We start from the raw sequence: 22,700 nt of genomic DNA on the forward strand, positions 1-22,700 counted from the left end.
GCCTATAAGACAAAAATGATATTTTCCTGAGGCTGCATTCACAAGGACATTTTGGTATCCGTCAAAGATCTTGCCACTGATTTCAATGACAACAATTCAATGTGAAGGGCAGCAGGTTCCAACGCATGAAAATACTCTGAGGTACCCCTGTGTCAGACAATAGTTGACACTGTGGGACAGTTACCCTCACTCTCACACAAATGTTCTGCGAAAGCTCTGGGGCTGGTGGAGGGTGGGCTAAACAGCGAGTGAATACTGACATCATATCCTGACTGAAATTTCAACATTACACCAAAACAGAGTAAAGCACTCGACACAATAGCTGGATGTTTGTGAACCGCTTGACCCTTCAAAAATCACATCCTCCCTCTGTGAAAAAGTGTACGCAGGGTCACTGTTACACTGTTTAAACACAATCTCAATCAAAAAACAGTTCTGTGTTTATAATTCTAGTTTTGGGTTTTCAGATGACTTCATACAAATTCTATTTAATATGTGAAGCCATTGCAAAAAAATATATAAAAAACATTTTAAAAGCGAGATGATAAAGTTTTGATGGGCAGCAGTGAAAGCAGAAAATAAATCTGATAGATTCTCTCGTGAAGTGGTTAAAAATTGGGCTCTAGTCTGCTTGAATTCCTTTGCAGAGATTACAGAGAACAGCGCAGTGACGCTGAGTTTCCTGGCATTGTCAGACAGTTATGAGTTACTCCTCTCTTCACTCTTTGCCACTCACTTGTCTCGGGTGTCCACGCCAGCACTCTCTGTGATTCCAAAACCAGGGCGTCTGCATGAGAGAAGAGAGAATAATGAAACTGGCTTGATCACAGATTTATCATAAGAACCGTTAGCACTTATTTTTGGGTGTAGTAGAACTTTCTCCATCTCTTTCTTAAAGCAATGTTTTGGTCAAAAATCAAACAATGTTTTTCAGACTAGCAGAATCAGATCATTAGATCGCATGTTGAGTTTATGTTGGAGGAAAGTTTTCACTTGTGCTCTCTTTGCACCGGCCATATTCACAACTGAAGTCGCACAGTCAGGTGATGCAAGTAGTGCACGCAAATTACACTTAAGGACAAGCACAGCTAATACATCGAGATGAAATATATATTTTAAATGCACTGCGCGAAATTAATATTGTCCTCTTAGGGCATTTTCACACCTGAAGGTTCATGTTTTTGTTACATTGTATACATTTGATCCAGTTAGTTTTGGTTTCACAATGCAATTTAGTGAGCGCACTAAAGAACTCTGCATGACACACCTGCCTCCTGTCGTCATCACCTACATGAGCCGCGTCTCCCTCTACTGAACAATGAGTGCGTTTACATGCATTAAATATTCCGATCATGATCTGAATATCTGATTATTCAAATGGTCATGTAAACAGCACACTCTGATTTCTTAGATCACAGTAAGGTCTAGAAATCTGATTAAGAAATCTGATTAAGAGTGCCAGAATTTAGCTCAGTAATCAGATTTCTCAGAGCATGTGAACTCTCACTCTGATTTCTTTCGGATTTCTCGGTCTGAGCCTGTGCAAAAACAGACAGCGGTACCAGAAATAAGCGAGCAGCGTCGCCGTGAGACACAGCAAAACACCTTTGGAGCGACATTGAAACCAAATACATGCTTGACGAAATGAAGGATTTAAATATTCTTCATCTTCTAGATGATGTATGTTCATATTTTCAGGGAAAGTGGGTCAATGTTTTTTTTTTTAAAAAAGCCGCAGCATGAAGTTTGAGTTTTACATTATGTTTACGTCACGTCTTCTTCTGTGAGTTTATTGGCTGGTTGCAAAGCAGAAATCTGATTACTGTCTGATTCATGTTGACCTGGAGTTTTTGCATTATCTGATTACCCAAGACGCTGACTGGATTACTGGCAAAATCTGATTTTCTGTAGTTATCGGATTATTAAGTGCATGTAAACACACTCACTGGCTGGTTGGTAAAGGAGCGTCTGACATCAGTGTGTTGTCAGTGTGGGAGGTAGCCTTTCCCATTTAAATGGAGAAAAATGAATATCCTCTCTCTCATCCTCTCAGAAAATAAGGAACAGGTTTCGGCATTTTTACGGGTCTTTTCAAGTTGACTTTTGACCTTTTCGTTTTTCCAAATTACACATATTTCATCTCCTCCTCTACCCGTGTTCAACTGCGGCTCATTTCACTTCTCTTCCTTCTTCTATTGTTTAATGGATGACAAATCTGCCTCAACTTCCTGTAATTGGCCCAAAAGTCTGAACCATCCTAAAAAGTGTTTTCACACTGCAAACGAACCAAACCATGGTTCAGTAACATCTGGACTGAGACCACCTCTTTTGGTCCTTTGGTTTAAGGCACATTTCACACCTGCTATTTTCGTTTGTACCAAACTGAGAAGTCCAAAGGTTTGGACCAAACAAGGCAGGTGTGAAAGCACCCTTAGAGATGTGTGTGACCAAAATAATGAAATACTTATCAGTAACTTTAGTCAGTAACTGTAACAAGTACAACGAGTACAAGAATGTAAACTGTAATTAATTACATTATTTTGTTACAGCTAAAAGTAATGTTACTGTAAGTATAATGTAATTATGCTGCCAGTGGTATTGTGCATAAAAAATATGCAACTATTGCTGGCCTGACAACTACCCCACGCTATTTTAGCGAACACCTTTTCAAAGTTGAAGAGCCCTATATTATTATTCCTTTCCTTTTTTGGTTCTTGTCAATTTGTATAAAGTTGAGCTGCTTTATATCTCCATTATATCTTTTTACGTTGGCTACTTAAGACTACTTAATGGTGAGATGTTCATAGTTGTGTATGTCCCTGCCGCTGTGACACTGCAGTGTCTGTCTGCCTCTCTGTCTCGTGTGTTAGTTTGTACCACGTTACCCCCAGGACCATGTTACTGGTGTGTGATCCTAAATTGGCAGCTAGGGTTACATTAATCTTGTAACTTTAGTGCAAAACTAAAGAAGCTTCAGACACCAAACATGTCTTGGCTGACTGACGACATCTGGGGTTAGAGGGAAAACTTCGTCTTTACCGAACTGATTACTTTAAGTGAAGATTTGTTCGGAAATTTATAAATAAAAGACAGAAAGAATAAAAAGATGAAAGAACGAAAAAATGAATGAATGAATGAACAAATGGTATATTTGGTTCCTTCTCCCAGATGAAAGCTGAGCGCAGTGGCAGAAGTCTTCATTAAAGTTAAAGTGATGTTTTAAAAGCCCTGCGGTGAACGGTGTCTCGAACACTCACATCAATCAGGGAGGCGAGTCCCGCAACGAAGGCGATGAGGTAGAACACAAACCTCCACCTGGAGAACGAGAGGGAGAAAGACAGAGAGAGAGAGAGAGAGAGAGAGAGAGAGAGAGAGGCCCTGAGTGAAATAGGTCACCATCACTCCATTCTCATTCATCAATCACATCACCTCAGCATGACCTAAATATGTTAAAATACGTTTTGTTTTCCATGAAGTGAAGTGTGTGTGTGTGTGTGTGTCAAAAATTACCTTTACTTTCAATGTAAGTTAATTTAAAAAGATTCTATTCCAAGCAGTTTTGGAGCATTTCTATTGGTCCATTCATCATGAAATATCCACACAGCGTAAAGGGCAGCTGCCATGTTTAAATGATGAAAAGTAAAAATAGAAAAAAAAAGAGATACATGTTCTCCTTGGACAGCAAAGATATACAACAAGCACAACTCGAAGAACCAGTTGAATGCATAACTGCTCTTTGCATAGTTAAATGATTCTTGTTTTATGTAGTTCTTGAAGAGCCTTTTAAACATGTTTCTCTGTTGCACCCAAAGGTGCCACTATTGTTACAAGTCATACAAACTTTTTTGGTACAATATAGAACCATTTTTGGTATGAAGATGTGAGGAATGGGAACTTTTTCAATTTGATACCAAGTAATATCAGTACTAATATTTTTTAAAGTGCTCTTGTACACATAAAATGGCAGAATGCAGACATACAAAACATACTTGAAAGTCTTTGCATTAATCTTAACTAAACTGTCCAATCTAGACTGTATGTGCCTATTCATTAATCTATTACTGCAAAAATGTTTTTTTTTTAAGAAATTAGAGTGTTAAATATTTAAAATAACTCAATATTATCCCTATATATTCCTTTGTGGACATTTTCCTATCCCACATATTTATTTGTTATATTATTTTTTTACTTTTTTCAGCATCAAATACTAGAGATGTCAAAGTTAACATGATAATAATGTGACACGTACATGATTCATGTTTATAATTTTTGAAAGCTGTTATGCATTTTCCTAGTTTGACTCTTTGAAACAGCCATAATCGTGCAGGCTAAGCCCAGCTGCAGCGCGCTGTACGCTGCTATGATAGACGTGATTGTAGACCTCTCATTCAAATATAGCTTTAATATGGCTTTTAAAGGGTTAAAGCGAAACCTTCAGCACCTTCAGCAGACTATACTGGACAGTACTCCAGTTTAGTGAGAGAGAGGCTACAGGAGTTGGAAACATTTACTGTGTATATGATATATATGATATATATAATTAAGTGGAAGGAACATGCAAGCTCTGTTGCTCTCACTGGATGTCGGTGATGAAAACTGGAAAATCACTTGATGGAAATCACACGATTTTCATGTTCAGGTTCATGTGAACTCTGCATTCACACGCTGTATATAATGTGAGTAATAAATGTATTCTGAACGCTTATATAGCTATAACAAAGTACACTGTTTTTAGTTGGAAAAAGTCTTTAATTAGGGTCAAATCTGAGCAAATAAGAAATGCGATTAATCACGATTAACTACACAAAATAACGCAATTAATTGCCATTCATTATTTTAATTGTCTGACAGCTCTAAGGACTCAGAACTAAATGTGCATGTGGTGGAAAACTGAATGCACTCACGATGCTTCGCAGAACTTCTTGGTGTTGCTGGGTTTGTCCTGGTTGTGGCGGAGGCGGAGCCAGTGGTGGATCTGACGGACTGTGAGGCCGCAGTGCTTCTCCAGGCCCAGGAGCTCACTCTGCACACACACACAGATACTGAGAAGTAGGAGAGTTTGAGACAGAAATAGGTAGGTAGGTAGGTAGGTAGATAGATAGATAGATAGATAGATAGATAGATAGACAGATAGATAGATAAAAAAATGCAATAAGATCCATCATGAGATAAAAAAGGCAGTGCAATAATGACTGTACAAGGAGGTGCAGGTAACCGCATATAATGACAGTACTGAATAAATATGTGCAGATATTGGTACTGAAATAAAGTGTCCAGGTGTGGAGTGTCCAGATGTGCAAGATGTGCGATAAGGTGAGCAGAAAGGGCAGTATGTACAGTAAGCTGTCCAGACAGATAAAATAAACCTATGAGTTAGCATAAGAGATTCAGTCCTAAAGAAATTCAGAAATAGTTCACAAGCAGTCCAATCATCATGTACTCCTTCAGAACTAACCACTAATTAGACACCTAAATCTTCATAGTGATTAGGAACTGTTTAGGAAACTATTAACTGCATCTTCAAACCTCACAGTTCACCACATTTCGATTAATTTATTTATGTAATTCAGAATGAGTTTTAAAACCATATGTATTAACAAATGTATTCAGCTGCAGAATATAGAGAGTAGCAGAATGGAAAACAATACACAAAATACGAACAGAGCAAGCTGAACCAAACACTGGCACTAATGGTAAAATCTTGACAAAATGTACGCTGTAAAAAAGTGTTGTCACTTAAATTTAATGGTAAAATATCTTGTTGAACTGTTGAAACAGTATGTAAAACAGTATCTGACTAAGAAATTAAATGACTGCAATTGTACAGATTTTTACCGACACTGAGGAAACATAGTTTTACTGCAAATTAACGGGTTTTCTCTGACATCCTTTTGCATCATTTTTACCATTTTTACCGTTTTTTTTTTACAGTGCACATAATGTATTAGGTTATAGTTTTCCCTTATTTCCAGCTTTCAAAAGCAGACTGACCTGCTATAAGTAGTACTAAGCCCAGTAAGGGAAAATGAACGCACAGCACCTTTAGTTGACGCTAACATAACATGATTCTCATAGAGGCACCAGCAGACATTAGCATGATCGCAGCGGCTAAATAAAAGCTCCTAATGAAGTGAAGGTAAACTCATTCAACCACACAGCGGTAGTTTTGTAAATGGTGAAGCTATTGATCTGGGAAGACGAGTTTAAAAATAGAATTTAACTGTAAGAGCTTTGGTGCCATACTGGCTTGCTAAAATTAGAGGTGGACGATTTGGCAAAATATAATATTGCGATACTTCAAGACATTTTCACGATACACGATATGTCATGATATCTATTTTTTTCAGACATCTAATCAGTTGGAACAGAGAAACAGCAGTGCTACATTTTAAAAAATAACATCAAAAACTGAATACAGTAACATGTTTCAAATATTTTGCATGCTGTGTTGCACTGAATCAGGTTAAACAGGACTAATTTTGCTCTCTTTATAATGAAACACGCAGTTGGTCAGTTTTCTACAAGTACTGACAACATGCATGATACATTCAGAAAAGCAGATTGTATTGTATTGTGACATAATTGATCACAATAATGATATATACTGTCATACTGCCAACATCGCCAACATCATTAGGAACTTCTAGTTTGCAATCTATTACTATTTAGAAATATCGGAGTGTTTTGATATTTCATGACAAAATCACTCAAAGCTTTCTGTTTGTTTTCAATATCTTGGTTAAATAAACCTCAAATAACGTTCAGGATTAGCACAAAATTCTGTCGCACCAATTTAACGTAGCGCTAACAGCATTATCTGTCCAGAACATATGATTCTTAAATATCATAAGACTAACATTGCAAAATGAAAGCAATTAAATTGCCATCTTCGGATCTACGCATTAATCCATCAAAGCATTTTAACATCCCTGCTATTAATAATAAACCCACACTAACACCCACTCAGAGGGTGGTGTGAAGCTTCCTCAGTGCTGTGGACAGAACAGGGCTGTGATATATCTGCTTAAACGAGCACTAAATGCCCCTCACAGTCAACCGACTGAGAAACTAAGGACAAAAAGATTCTGTCCTCACATTGTTTTCATAAACACAATGATTTGACTGTAGTCTTATGCCAATATGCTAAACTTAGAACAAATATCGGGATTCTCCTAGGCCGTCGCTGTGGAGCCTTTGAGGCATAAGCAAACACAAAATGAAAATGTGAGGTTTGCAAATGATCAAGGAAACTGACAGAGCAAAGAATGTTCCTCTATAGTGTTCCACAGTACAGACAGAACAGCTGATGAATAAATTATGCTAGTCTAAAAACTTGCACATGAAGCCTCTGCAAGCCTGCGCTTGCACGTTCTGGCAGGCTGCTCCAAGGGTGGAGCTTTTTTCCCAGAGAAGTCAAACGGGATCCATTCCAGAAATTGTAACTGAAAAGGGCGCGAACACAGAGCGAGCCGGTTCTCAGCGTGATTCAGTCACTGTACACAAAGGGTTCCGCCTGAAAAATGGAAAACTGCTGCCACTAAAGGTGATATAACTTTAATGGCAGCGATTTTAGTACAGCCATGCAATGACTTCTCCGAATTCGCCCAATACGGTCATGCAGTTATTAGTCGTTATGTTAGACCCCAGACAGCGAGCTTATCGCTGCTGTTGGAGCAAAACCTCATCCTCATATGTCCAAAATGGTAACTTTACAGGAGATGAAAAAAACATACTCTACTTTTAATGTAAGTCAATGGAACCAGATTTTTTTCCAACTAATTTTGGGTTGTTTATTTTGGTCCATTTATCATGAGATCTACATACAATGTAAATGACAAAAGGTACTTTCAAATTAGGTCAAAAGCTGAAAAACAACAAAAATGGAGATACAAGGTTTTTTTCCGACAGCAGCGATATATCGGTCCGCTGGCTTAATAAGGTCGGCACTCCGCTGACAGCTGCCACTGCTGGTCCACCCTCGGACCACCTAGATTATTGTCCTGCATACAAGGTGTACCAAGACTTTTATTTTACAAAATAAACTAAGACAAATATTACAAACAACTGAGAGAAAAAAAATAATGACTAGGACTAAAATAAAATGGTTTTGTAGAAAATGTTGTTGCTGACACTGAGCTAAACTAAAATGATTTACTAAACTAATTTACAACGTATAACTAAAGAAAGGAAAGTAGTAAAGAAAGGAAAAATAAGTAAAATGGACTGTGAGTGGAAAATTAGTGATGGTAAGTGGAATTTTGCCTATTACTCTGTTTAATCACCGGTGGGCCGCCTGGAAAACGCTAAGCGAAACGCCAGTGGACCACCAGCTTTGCCATCAGCGGGCCAACAGTGCCCCACTATCCTCCTGCTATCAGGGACCACTTAACTGAGTTTACATACCATGAGCTTCGAATTACAAGTTTCAGTCTGACATCTTTGTTGAAACTGAATTATGGATATAGTGAATCATTTAGTGCAGATTTTTTCCTGTGGTAAGTTTTTTGAAAACAAGCCTTATATTGTTTGTTTTTTAAAAAGTAAAAGGTTTCTTCTTGAAAATCGCTGACTAAAAGGGCTTTATAAAGTTCTATCAACGGTTCCAAGTCAAAGTTTATTTATGTAGCGCTTTTTACAGCTGGTGTTGTCACAACGCAGCTTTACAGAAAAATCCAGGTCCGAGGCCCCATGAGCATCGCCAATAGAGACAGTGGTAAGGAAAAACCCCATAAGAGAAGGAGGAAGAAACCTTGAGAGGAACTAAGACTCAAAAGGGGAACCCATCCTCCTCTGGTCGACACCGGATAGTAAACAGTATTAGTATAAAATATTAGAATATGAAAAAGGGGAAAACAGTTTAAGCAGCAGCAGCAGCATCATCCAGTCAGACGAATGTGGAAAAACTGTTCAGAATTAACATTTTACCCATTTCCCAAACTCAGCAGTAGGCTGCTTAGAGGTGTTAGCGGCTTAGCTTTGATAATGACTCACAGGTAACAAATAAAATGGTAACACTTTCTATGAATGTCACCTTTGTAAGCATTTATAAACGCATTCATAACATGTTATAATGCATGCATAAGATATTATAAACATGGCTATAAATATTTATACAAATGCATTATACATTATAGCCATGTTTATTATGCATTATGTATTGTTAACATAATACATTATAAGTGCTGATCATAACAAATTATAAGAGCTCATAAGTTGTATTTGTCCGCTCTAAGTAAAGTGAAGCGTACTGTACTTCAAGTTGAAGTATTTACTGAAGGATTTACTGAAACACTAAAACATTCATAATAAAGCACATTACAGGCTTCAAATGTCAGAGTTTAAACTAGTGCTGCATCAGTGTTTTACCCAATGTGGGAAAGGTAATGTACACCACCATTAGCTTGGACTTTACGCTCTCCAAGCTGGGACTGACTTCTTTGGCACTGACATTATAACATGTTATTAACACTATTTATAATGCATTATATTAACAATTCATAATGTATAATAAACATGGCTATAAAGTGCAATTCAGTGTAATTCTTTTTTATAAATATTTATAACCATGTTTATAATGCCTTATGAATACCTTATAACATGTTATAAATGTGTTTATAGATGTTTACAAAGGTGACATTCATAGAAAGTGTTACCAATAAAATTAGCTTTTAGACTTTTTTAATACAATTTAGTAAGAAATGATAGCGGTAAAAGGTAAACTGAAAGCGTAGTAATTCCGTTGACTGGCCAGTGAATTCATAATATAACTGTTTTTTCAAGTTAGCAGCAGTTACTTATGAAAAATTATGAACTCAATGCTGAGTTCAAGTATGAGTGTAAACTGTTCACTGACCAGCTAATATGGTCATTTTTGAAGTTTTTCTATGAAATAAAATACTAAAGTTAACTACCTCCTTTATCTGGCTACTGACTTTGCAGAGTATTTCTAATGCTGATGTCCTGCAGTATTGAGTCATTTTTCCACTCATAATGATTTAGCACAATATATTGATCCTTTCATTATAGTACTTAATGTAGTAATAGTAGTAATATAAATGTAGTGTATACAGTACAATAAATGTACATTATTTCATCAGTACCAAATTCTCATATTGATGTAGGATAATAGATGTATACTACAAAATCAACTTGTGCAGATTTTTATTTCCTGATATTTAACTGATATAATTCTCATCTGGAGGTATCTGGACATATTTCTTATTAACACGCTGTGACACAATGAGAGCTCACAAAATTAACAGGCTCTATCTGTGTTTGGAAAAGGCTACGCTCAAGTATCCTATGATTTTAAAAGGGAGTTCCACCTATTCTGCATAACTTCTACATAATTAAATCATTAAAATAATAACAAAGTCATTCAGAGTGGTTTGGTGTGAAATGCTCCGAGAAACTTGGATCAGACTTGTTCACAGTGGTGGTGATAGGAACCAGACGTCCAAAGTGCTTATTGCCTTAGAAAGCTCCCTCAGAAAAGGTTAATACATGGTTAAATGGTTTTAAATAAGCTGCCTGATGCCTGAGACACTGTTTTACAGTAGTTTTAAGAGGAGATTTACATGCAGGGAGTTGTAAGACAAAGTAGTCCCCAAGAAAACTGATCTGATCACTATTTTACCATCATCAATATTACATATAATAACTCAGAAGACGTGTGTAGTTTCACTGGTGGTTTTGGATAGTATATAAAATAGCTATACCCAGACGAAATAAATATTCTAAATGAGGTCTCATCTTGATCTCAGGTATTTCTCCTAGACACAGTGAAGTCCAGTTTGAAATCAGACTGAGACCATTTTCTCCTGTTTCTGAAATTTGGCTCCTGAGAAATAAAAACTCAGATTTTCTCACTTTGATCAAAATATTGTCACAAATGTGGCTGAACTCTTTAGTGTCTGACTCGTCTCACCTCAGTCTCAGCTGAATAAGATTTCCATAAGAAAAGTGTGAGATCTCACTGTTTTCTTATCACTATTCTATGTTACAGAGCTCTCTCAGCAGTCTGTCAGTGCAGAAAGGAGAACTCACATGTTTCTCCTTCATCACCAGAGCTTCTCACAGTGAAATGCTGATGTTAATCTCCTCTTTTCTCCTACGGGGGGTTCAGGAGAAACAGTTCAGAAATCAGTGATCCTTCATCAATATAATATTGAGATCTGCTTTATTTCTTGGAGACAATCTTAAGACAGTAGTTTTTCTCTGGGTATTTGTGTTGTAGTTGTGGTGAGCCCTGGTTCCTATCACCACAACTGTAAAGAAATCTGAGTCTCTACAATACATCCTTTTCACAAGAAACGGAAGTGTGTAAACGCAGTGTCTAAAACAACTTCAGCTATTGTCTCACCGACAGGTATTAACCACAGAAATGTGTCTCACTTTGTCTTTGTCATAGCTGCCAAGACTGAAATTCAAGAATGTGTCCAGAATTGTTGGAGAACCAAACACACAACACTGAGGGAGTCCAGACTAAATAAAGGATATAAATGCTTTGTGGAAGAAATTCCTTCACAGCTATAAAAGTACAATAACGTTAACTAACATCAGAGTGATGAATCGATAAACAGGTGAAAATGCGGATAAGCCATGTTAGCTGGGGATGTTGAAACAGCTCGCCGGGTCATTATGGTCTGTAGCGCCACCGTAGACGACGAATGTAAAATCTTTGACCATCAATATTGCAATAACTGCACTGAATGCAGATAATTCTAAGCCCATGACACATAATTACACAATTAATTACATGTACATTTCTGGAGCAACACACACTAAAACGCCCACACCGCATCAGTGTCACTACAGTGTTGACAATCTTGATGTTTCGGTGGTGACAATTTTAGCTCATTCTGAGCAGAACTCACCAAAACACTAGTCAGTACATGACCAACAAACGCAGCTTTGAACAGTTGTAAACATATAAAATCATACTATTTTTATTAAACCACAAAAAATTGCATAAATTGTGTTTCGGGTAGCGCTGCTGCCTCACAGCAAGAATGGCCTGGGTTCGATTCCCGGCCGGGTGACCAGGGTCATTTCTGTGTGGAGTTTGCCTGTTCTCCCCGTGTCTGCGTGGGTTTCCTCCGGGTACTCTGGTCTCCTCCCACAGTCCAAAGACAAGCAGTCAGGCTGACTGGACGTGCTAAATTGCCCCTAGGTGTGAGTGTGCGTGAATGTGTTTGTCTGTCTGCCCTGCGATGGACTGGCGACCTGTCCAGGGTGTATCCTGCCTTTTGTCCAATGACAGCTGGGATAGGCTCCAGCACCCCACCGTGACCCAGAAGGATAAGCGGTTTAGATGATATGTGTGTGTGTGTTTCAGAAGTGACAATTCTTAGTATTCCACAGTGATTTTCAGAGTTTGAGACACATTTACTTCAAAACAATGGGATCTAACTGCTCACCATGTGGCCATCAGGGACAGGGATGCAGTCTCACTTCCTGCTCTAAAATGCAGGGGCGTGGCTAAAACAAGGCCCCACCCACCAACTAAAACTCTTTGTGTTTTGGTGCTGCCGGGTCATTACGGTCTGTAGCACCACTGTAGATGACGAATGTAAAATCTTTGACCCTCAATATTGCAGTAATAGTGCGCTGAATGCTGATAATTCTAAGCCCATGATACATAATTACACAATTAATTACATGTTCATTTCTGCATTGGAAGTTTGTGCTTCTGTTTTTTTTTAATCAAGTTTAAAAAATTACAAAAACAAGTTTCTGTAAAACTAGACTGCATATAATAGTAAGAATAATTCATCATCATCAAATTTAAAGCATAATAAAATATCTCCAAACAATATGATATGATATGAACGTTTCATAAAACTTTCCACACAATCTTTCTTCTTGTTGCAATGAACTACGAGTGAGAAATGACCAAACAAAATGTAAGAAGACGTGAAAGCGCTGTGGGGGAGTTGAGCAGGTCACAGCGTTGCTGGATGAGGCCTTTCGAGGGAGTTTTGTTGGCACCTGTCACACAACTTTCTCCACTCACCTGTGAGTAGTGGTTCTTTCTCTGCAGGTAAAAAGCCTCCAGTTTGGGTTCGGGTGGTGCTCGAGCACGCACCCTGTCACACACTCCCAGCGTCCTGCTCAGAGGCAGCGCCACAACCCTAAAACAAAAGAGATGGCATGGCATGAATGAGGGAGTGACTCAGTGCTCTGGCACACACTCTGACACTTCACACCTTCTCCTCTGCACTGTGACTGACACTGTGACTGACATTTGGCCAGACAGCTTTGTTTAAACTGATACGGCCTCAGCGTACATCCGATTCAGTGGCTGAGGAGGTTTGTGTCTTTGTCTTCGTACTTTTTCAGCACAAAGATGACTCGACAGGGCTAACATACAGGACCAACACAGTGGTCCTGACTTTGTAAAGTCCCTTATTACATATAGATACTTACATCTATATAATACATATGCACAATATTATTACATTTAGATAGATACATACATCTCTGTCCATTTTATCAGCTCCACTGACCATATAGGAGCACTTTGTAGTTCTACAGTTACAGACTGTAGTCCATCTGTTTCTCTGTTCTTTAGTGGTCAGGACCCCCACAGAGCAGGTACTATTTGGGTGGTGGATCATTCTCAGCACTGCAGTAACACTGATGTGGTGGTGGTGTGTTGGTGTATGTTGCGCTGGTGCAAGTGGATCAGACACAGCAGTGCTGCTGGAGTTTTTAAACACCTAATTGTCGCTGCTGGACTGGGAACCAAAAACATCCAGCCAACAGCGTCCTGTGGGCAGCGTCCTGTGACCACTGAAGAAGCACTAGAGGATGACCAACGCAAACTGTGCAGCAGCAGATGAGCTATCGTCTTTGACTTTACATCTACAAGGTGGACTGACAAGGTAAGAGTGTCTAATAGAGTGGACAGTGAGTGGACACAGTGTTTAAAAACTCTAGCAGCACTGCTGTGTCTGATCCACTCAAACCAGCACAACACACACTAACACACCACCACCACGTCAGTGTTACTGCAGTGCTGAGAATGATCCACCACCCAAATAGTACCTGCTCTGTGAGGGTCCATGGGGGTCCTGACCACTGAGGAACTGAGGGTAAAAGGGGGCTAACAAAGTATGCAGAGAAACAGATGGACTACAGTCTGTAACTGTAGAACTACAAAGTGCACCTATATAGTAAGTGGAGCTGATAAAACGGACAATGAGCGTAGAAACAAGGAGGTGGTCATAACGTTATGCCTGATCCATATAGGTACGTCCATATAGCCTATATATTATTAAATATGGAACACACATGTGACGCCACGACAAAGTATAAAAACAATCCTGTGTTTTTGTGTGTATGTAACTCAAGAAGCCTAATCAGGTGAGAGTAGATGTGGAAGTTCCAGAGATAAGGTTGTCTGCAGTGACAGCTCCAGTTTCAGCAGCAATATAGGAAATGGATGGGGTCACGACACCTGTTCCTTACGTCCACTCCCACCTCACCTACAGCTCCACGCTAAAGTTACCCATTTAGCAGCTGATTAACTGTGTCTTAACGTAAGTAAACACAGAATCATTTTACATGTACAACTTGACCAATTTCAAGAACATTCCTTACCCATGTTTTTCTATATAGATTAATAGAAATTTTATTAATCCCAAAAAGAAAACTACAATTTTTTAGTGAGTTTAATCCTTAATGCACACCTTAATTTCTATCAGTCTGGGGTCTCAACCCCACCCCCCAAACCTTGCTCATTCTTTTATTTTTAACACAAATGTAACACAATTTAACACAAATTTAACATAAATGTTGTGACAGTTTTACACTATCAACGCTGTTGGGAAACCATTTGCATTAGATTAGTCACTAAAACCATAGTCACCACAGGTCACTGGGTTCGTAGTGTCACCTGGGACTTTCCCAGTTGTAACTCTGTGACATTTTAAGAGGACAGAATATGGACTTACACTGTTAATTGCTTCTTTATTAACCCCTCTGACCTTACACCTGCACTCACTGGCCATTTTATCAAAAACACCTACCACATAGGTGCACACAGTAGCTTTCCAGGTACAGAGTGTAGCCCATCTGTTGCTGCACAGTTTATCAGGCCCTTATTTATCAATGAAAAGGGACCACCATAGGGCCACCACTGACCAGATTCGCAGGACAGCAGTGACACTGACAAGGTAGGGGGCTCTTATAAAATGAAGTGTTTTACGTATGTGTGATGTCAGTTATGAGCTGAGGTGGGCGAGGGCATGTTAGTACAGAAACGGGACCCTAAGCAGTGTTTCCGTGCTTTTTTGAATTAGGGCTGCCAATCAGAACACAGCTCAATCATCTTATATCAGGAAGGCAGGGAAATAAAAACAGCCTGCATACTTCTGACACCAAGTCCTAACAGCAAGCAACGTCAGAGACAATGACAAAACCAAAACACTTCCATTAGAACGTCTGAAGCTGTCTACACCAGCCGTGAGTGGCAGATATGATGTGGTGTGATGCGACATGGTTTCTATTTATAAAGCATCACTCTGCCATCCCACCCCAAAACGGATAAGGAGAAACTCATCCATGAAGTGGAGAAAAGAAGGGATCTCTATGACCCAACAAACTGGTTATTTATATATATGTGGGGGAAAAAAAGATAAGATAAAAAATAGAATAACATTACAAACAGAAATGCTGTGTTTAACTACATTATATAGCCAAGTTAGATGTATCATTAGCCCATTAAGGTAGATTAGTTAACCAAATAACTAGTGTTATCTGCTATAGGCTTTTGAATTTATTATAAATATGTATTATTACTATTTTTTAAAATTTAATATACACACAGTTATACAATGTGTACCTAAAATGGGCTGGTATGCTGACAATAAACAGCATAGCCAGCATACTCACCCATTTTTGAACTATTTAACTATTTTCTGGTCCAGGTTTGTTTACATTTTCACTCGACGAGCGCGCTTGACGTTTCCAGTGTAGACAAGTGACGCCAGGCGATACTACATTTGAATGCTTGCTTGCTGTTAGGACACGGTGTAAACCATAAAGAGAACTTTGAAAATGGTCACGATGTCATGCAAACCAACACATTTGCAAATATCCACCTATTCAGCCTACAGCAGTTTAGCACCACCCACTCTCACCGAAGTTATAAGAAGTGTTTAAACCTGAATGACTTTTTGAATGAGGCAAAATACAGGCCGATCGCAAAAGAGCTCATTTACATATATCAGCCTTACAGGCACCATAAAAAAACTGTTTAATTGTAAGGGATAAAGGGAGGATGGAAAATGGTCATATAAAAATGGATTATGACCATTTTTGCTACACAGACCACACAAATATTATATCTAGCCCCTTTAAACACTTTATGTAGAAATCGGCATTTAAGTTTAACAGTGATTAAAGTGTTCAAATATGTTCTTTTGTGTGCTGCATATGATAAAATGGCCATTTTCGTGCGTGAACGGAGGACCCCTGCACAGCCCATTTACTATGTTGCTGCTTCACTGTACAGCTCTTCATGAGATTAGAATGGATTCTCCATTTTTACGACACAAACTAGACAAATGTTATATGTGGACCTCAAGTGCAAAACACACTACAGGAAAAGGCCCTTTAAACACTTTATGTATAATTTAAAGAACGTCATTAAAGTTTAACAATGCTTAAAATGTCCACATACTTCTTTTGAATATGATATTGTTCTGTATATGATGGGTGTGCCTGAGCGTAGATACAAGGTAGGTGGGCCTGAGACACTACACATAAGTGTATGAACGGAGGACCCCATGCACGGTACATGTTACTATGTTGCTGCTTGAACGTTCATGAGATTAGAATGGGGATGGGGGTTTCTGGAGCATAAAAATCTGAAATGTCATCTCCATATATGTCTCTCCACTCAGAAACACCTCCTGAAGCTATTAGAGCACACTACAGTGCAAACAAACTGACCTTTCGAACACAAACCGGACAGCAATGAAGCCCAGTGCCAAAGGAAGGGTGAGGAGTAAGTCGCGAGGAAGTGGACGCCGACTGCCCTCAATGGCGTCATTCCCAACGTCCTGCCATGCCGCACCAGGGGGCAGCCAGAAGTTCTCCTGCCACAGCCACTGGTTCAGCAGCTCCTCCATCCTGCACACAGAGAGAATGAGGGGGCGGGCGTGAGTGAGGGTGAGACAGAGACGGATACACAGAGATTACATCTTAATCACCAATGCATCTTAATCACTGCCTGATTAAAGATTAATACTGTGATTAATACTGAAGAATGAAGACACCCTCATTCACCAGGTGGGTTGCCGTCAGTGGCTCAGACGCTGAGCCTAAGAAACCCAGTGTTCTGCCTCACCTTATGATTTATACTGTTTCTACATACTATTTACGTATCGCTGTTGTCGGAGGAAAACCTTGCATCTCCAAAATGGTAACTTTACAGGAGAAGGAAAAAACATTCTTTACTTTCAATGTAAGTCAATGGAACCAGAATTTTTTCCAAGTCACTTTGGGTCATTTCTTTTGGTCCATTCATCATGAGATTTACAAACAATGTAAAGGACAACAGGTATTTTCAAATTATGTCAAAATTGAAAAATGACAAAAATGGAGGTTTAAGGTTTTTTTCCGCCAGCAGCGATATATGGGTCATTCTCCATTTGGAGCGGGAAACCATGTCACAAAGGTTGCAGGGCTTAAAAAGATGCTTAAAATATGAGGCGCAGCTCCAAAAGTCAGTATGTCCATTTACACAGTTGACCTAAGATTAAATAACACTTTCCCATTAAGATTTCTCTGATTTTTCTTTTTTTATCCTGTTTCATAGTCGCTCTGCATCTGTAAAACAGCTCCAGTTTTCAACATTTGGGAACCATTTTTAATATAAAACAATATTTTTCAGAGGTTTGACATTATAAAGCAGATTTGTTTACTTTTCTATTGTTACCGTTATACTACATTTAAAAAATCTGTATTTTATTTAAAAAAATTCATTTGTCACAGTGATTTTGGTCACTGGTGTTTTCAGGACTCTTATTTTACATTTTAACACGGTATTTTCAGCTCTATTAAACTGCTTCTTTGAGTCGAGGCTCATCAGAGAAGAAGCATCTCAAGGCATGAGAAGGCGAGTCACACTCGCTCACTATATTTCAATAATTTATTGATAATTTTGTTTATTAGGCAGCACATTACTTCTATATGTCACCGGTGTTTTGTGCTTTAATGTCTGGGTAATTAAACTTTTGTCAAAATAATGCCGTATATCATTTTTATTACTGATTTTAAATAGTTGCACAAGGTCACCTGACCACCAACGAGTCAGCCAGTTTACAGAATCTTCAGTTTTAACCAGAATGTCACTGGAGTCACCGTCACTGGTGTTACACCATATTCATACAACACCAGTGACTGTGAAATATGTTTGGAGTTAAGCTCTTCTTTTAGCATATATGATAATAGGAGATGTTAATGTACATATTAAGATTATTTAGTTTATGATGAAAGAAACCGATTTTTTTAAAAATATATTCACCTGAATTCCCACTCCAAATGGAGAATGAGCCACATATGTTCATACTCTGAGAGAATGTATATCTCTATAGATGATCATTATGAAAGGAAAAGATACAAAGATAGAAACATGGTCATAGCATAGCGTTTCAAAATGCACGTCACACACAGCACATTCCTTATCTTTAAGTGAACAGTACTGAACAGTACCTACAGTACTGAAATACCACAGTGCTGAATTAACACGTACTGTGTTCTATTAAAGGGCAATGTCACAGACTTTTCAAAATTACTGCATAATTCAATTGTGGAAAAAGTCATTCAGAGAGGATTGATATGAAATGTTTCATTGGAGAGGAACTTACTGACTCTGATTTCTTTACAATGGTGCTGACAGGATTCAGGGGTTGTGATGTCTACAATGCAATTCAAAGGTAAAAACAAGTGGTGAATCAGAAAAAAATACATTTTACTTGGGGAACTACTTTGCCTTACAGCACACTGCATATATCTCTCTGCTATAAATGGTTTTAAATATATTGTAGGCCGATATCTTCTCAAAAACTATCATAAACTCCATTTACATTTCACAACAAGCAAATCTGAATGACTTTGCTTACATCTTAATGAATAAATTAAACAGAAATACTGAAAAATCTGTGGAATTCCCCTTTAATACCTTGTGAATGAGAAGAAATCTGTGAACTCTCTGTTTTCTAATCTCCATTTAGCACATATGTATTTGAGTTGGCTTCTATTATGAATAAGTCGACGGGTTTTTTTCTGTTCTTTTTTTCTAAATACAGAGAAATTAAATGATCGTCTCTGCTGTCTAACAGTATGATAAAGGTGCGGCAGATAAAGAAGAGGTTGAAAAAAGCTGGAATATTCTTTTAACACCTACAGTGCTGAATTAAAGGGTCCATATCTTGCATTTTCCTTATAATAATACGGGCCACTTATAATGCTTGTGTGATTTTATGGACCAAAACAGTCATAATTCATGACCATTTTCCAAACTGTCTTTACGCCAAACTAAACAGGCTGTTTTTGTTACTGAGACTTTAGACTGATGTATTTAAAATGAGCTCTGTTCTGATTGGCTGCCCTGTACTGTGCCTCTTTCAAAAAGTGGGGCTGAAACACTCCTTATCACTTCACAGCGTGAATGGGTGGAGCTAGAGGTTAGGAAACCAGCCTTGGGACCGGAAGGTCGCTGGTTCGATCCCCTGAGCCGACAGTATGTGACTGAAGTGCCCTTGAGCAAGGCACCTAACCCCCAACTGCTCCCCGGGCGCCGCGGATAGGGCTGCCCACCGCTCCGGGCAAGTGTGCTCACTGCCCCCTAGTGTGTATGTTCACTACTGTGCATGTATGTGGGTGTTTCACTGCACGGATGGGTAAAAATGCAGAGGTCTAACTCCTCTGTGGGCAAACACAGTTGGTTAATGGTCCTAAACACTAAACTGCTGAGCACTAAATAGGCAGATATATTCAAATGTGACATGCAGCTTAGTTTCCATGTATGGACTGAGGAGTGAAGCGTACATTTCGAAACTTTAACATTGTTAACATACATCATCAAACTCCCTTTACCTTTCTCAGCAATAAATTAACATCTACGGGGCTGGATTCACTCCTCCAATTTACATCCATGGCTTGCTGAACGTTTGTACGTGTTCACTGTAGACTATGCTATACTGATCACGTCACACAGGCCTACATTAGGAGCAGAGCTGCGGATACAAGTGAGAGGGTTAAAGGAGAATTCCCTCCATTTTTCAAATCTGCTGTGTATTTAAATGGTTGAGATGTAAACAAAGTCATTCAGAGTGGTTTGCTGTGAAATGCTTCATTATAGAGAAACTTCCCTGCTGAAAAAACCCATAGAAAGTTGGTTCCTGATTGCATTTTGGCCTTTTGGGTTGACATCACAGAGTAAAGGATCCTAATGGTTTAAATGGTGACTAATGGCTGATTCTAAATGCTTTTGATGGTTTCCTAACGGGATCTTCAGGTTTTCTGCAAGAAACTAGTGATCTGTATTTGAAACCAATAAGCCAATTCCCATTAGAAAGCAAAAACATTAGGTTTTAATCCTAATAGTTTCTAATGGTCCTTTTTCAGCAGGGTTACCAAGTCAGAACTGTTCACAGTGGTGGTGATGGGAACCAGACATCCACCTCTAAAAGCTCCCTCACAGAAAGTTACTACATGAAGTGGTTATGAATTCACTGCCTGATGCCCGAGACACTGTCTCACGATAGTTTTGGGGTACATGCAGGGCGTTATAAGGCAAAACAGTCCCCAAAGAAAACTGTCACCTCCTGGTGGTTTTGGACTGTAAATAAAATGGCTATATTTGTCTCTACAATGAACTGTTTCACATCAAACCTCTCTGAATGACTTTGTTTACATCTCAACCACTGAATTGTGCAGAAATATTGAAACATGGGTGGAATTCTCCTTTAAAGGGGGAGCTCATTTTGGCCTTCAGCCTGCATCCACAGCCAGATTAACACATCACATGCCTCCAAAGCCAATAATTCACTCTGATTTATCCCAGTCAGTGCAAAATGGGTTTTCACAGTAGGAGGGTGAAAGATGGCAACGGCGCTGGCTCTCAGCGGCAAAAGGGGGCCAGACAGAGGCCCTGAAAGCAGCAGTGTATATGATCAGCACCAGTGAGGGTACCCAGATATTAAGAGCTGAGCGGGCCACTGTTGGCCCACTGACGGCAGAGCTGGTGGCCCACTGTCTTTTGCTAAGCGTTTTCCGGGAGGCCCACCAGTGGTTAACCACAGTATTAGACGAAATGCCACTTTTTAGCTTGTTTTCCACTTTCAGTCCAACTTATCTTCCCTATGTTTCTTTCTTTTGTTATCCTTTAAATTAGTTTAATGAAGAATTTTAACAGCAATATCATAAATAAAGCTGGTTATGCAGCTTTATTATATTTATATTATTATATTTTAATCTAAATCATTTTATATTAGGCCTAATTATTTTTGTCTCTACTGTTTGTAATATTTGTCTTATTTTTCCAAAATAAAAGGCTAAAAATCTATTTGAGGAGATTAAAAACTAGTTAGACCTTGTATGCAGGACAGTAATCTGGGTGGTCCGAGGGGGGGCAGCAATGGCATAGAGTCCGCGTGGTGCCACCTTATATAGCCAGCTGACCCATATTTGCTTGCTATTTGGGTATTGATCAGTGATCAGATTACACCAAAGATTATCGATCAGTTCCAAAAACAGGGCCTTAACTGGCAACTCCCACATACAGTAATGAGCTATTATAAGCATGACCACACAATTGGCGAGTCTTATGGCAGGCCAGTGTTAATACCCCCCACCGATATCCATAAATATAGATTAATGATTAAGGATTGGTCGTTATTTTCAGTTACCTGTCAGTAGCGATGGTGGTCATGATGATGATGGTGGTGAGGATGGTGATGACGCAGGGGGCTTGAATCGCTGTCTCCTTCCTCCAGTTTCTGATCTGATCTCCTCTATGAGTCCCAGATTCTCATTATGAGCTTAATAAACAAAATAATAATAATAACCACAGCGGAAACGAGCAGACTGACCACACATGCACATTCACGCACTGCACAGCACAGTTCCCGGAGCGGACCCCAGCCTCGCCCCTTCAGCGGTCAGACGTGTAGAAACGCCTCGGTGAGTAAAACAGTCCGTAAAAAAGCGATGAAATTCATAAAACGGCGGTGTGTTTTGGAGCTGAAGGCGGCTGCGCTGTCAGTGAAGGCGCTGTGTTCGCGCTGGTTGGCGCCCTCTAGCGGCGGGTAACTGCACACGCTCAGGACATACACTCACTGAACACTTCGTCTTCCGAAAACCACCTCCTTGTTTTTACTCTCAGTGTCCATTTTATCAGCTCCACTTACCATATAGGAGCACACTATACCATATAGACTGACGTGGTGGTGTGTTGCGCTGGTCTGAGTGGATCAGACACAGCAGTGCTGCTGGAGTTTTAAACACTCCCACTCACTGTCCACTCTATTAGACACTCCTACCTTGTCAGTCCACCTTGTAGATGTAAAGTCGGAGACGATAGCTCATCTGCTGCTGCACAGTTTGTGTTGGTCATCCTCTAGTCCTTCATCCTTGGTCACAGGACGCTGCCCACAGGACTGGCTGGATGCTTTTGGTTCTCAGTC

The 22,700-nt window shown here is 39.2% G+C and overlaps 1 protein-coding gene across 1 annotated transcript in view; it reads right to left on the minus strand.

The window, feature by feature from the left end:
- The window catches only part of cers4a (ceramide synthase 4a), a 35,028-nt gene extending 12,742 nt beyond the window's left edge, over window positions 1-22,286 (minus strand). Inside the window, exons 1-6 of the mRNA XM_036587318.1 lie at window positions 21,924-22,286; window positions 16,960-17,139; window positions 13,016-13,133; window positions 4,905-5,023; window positions 3,258-3,315; window positions 737-787 (exon numbers count right to left, since the gene is read on the minus strand). Of these exons, the coding sequence (XP_036443211.1) occupies window positions 737-787; window positions 3,258-3,315; window positions 4,905-5,023; window positions 13,016-13,133; window positions 16,960-17,139; window positions 21,924-21,946 (549 nt within the window). The 5' untranslated portion in view covers window positions 21,947-22,286. The remainder of the gene's footprint in view (window positions 1-736; window positions 788-3,257; window positions 3,316-4,904; window positions 5,024-13,015; window positions 13,134-16,959; window positions 17,140-21,923) is intronic.
- Window positions 22,287-22,700: the final 414 nt, after the last annotated feature.

The sequence above is a fragment of the Colossoma macropomum genome, unplaced genomic scaffold, assembly GCF_904425465.1.
Source record: "Colossoma macropomum unplaced genomic scaffold, Colossoma_macropomum, whole genome shotgun sequence".
Lineage (NCBI taxonomy): Eukaryota > Metazoa > Chordata > Actinopteri > Characiformes > Serrasalmidae > Colossoma > Colossoma macropomum.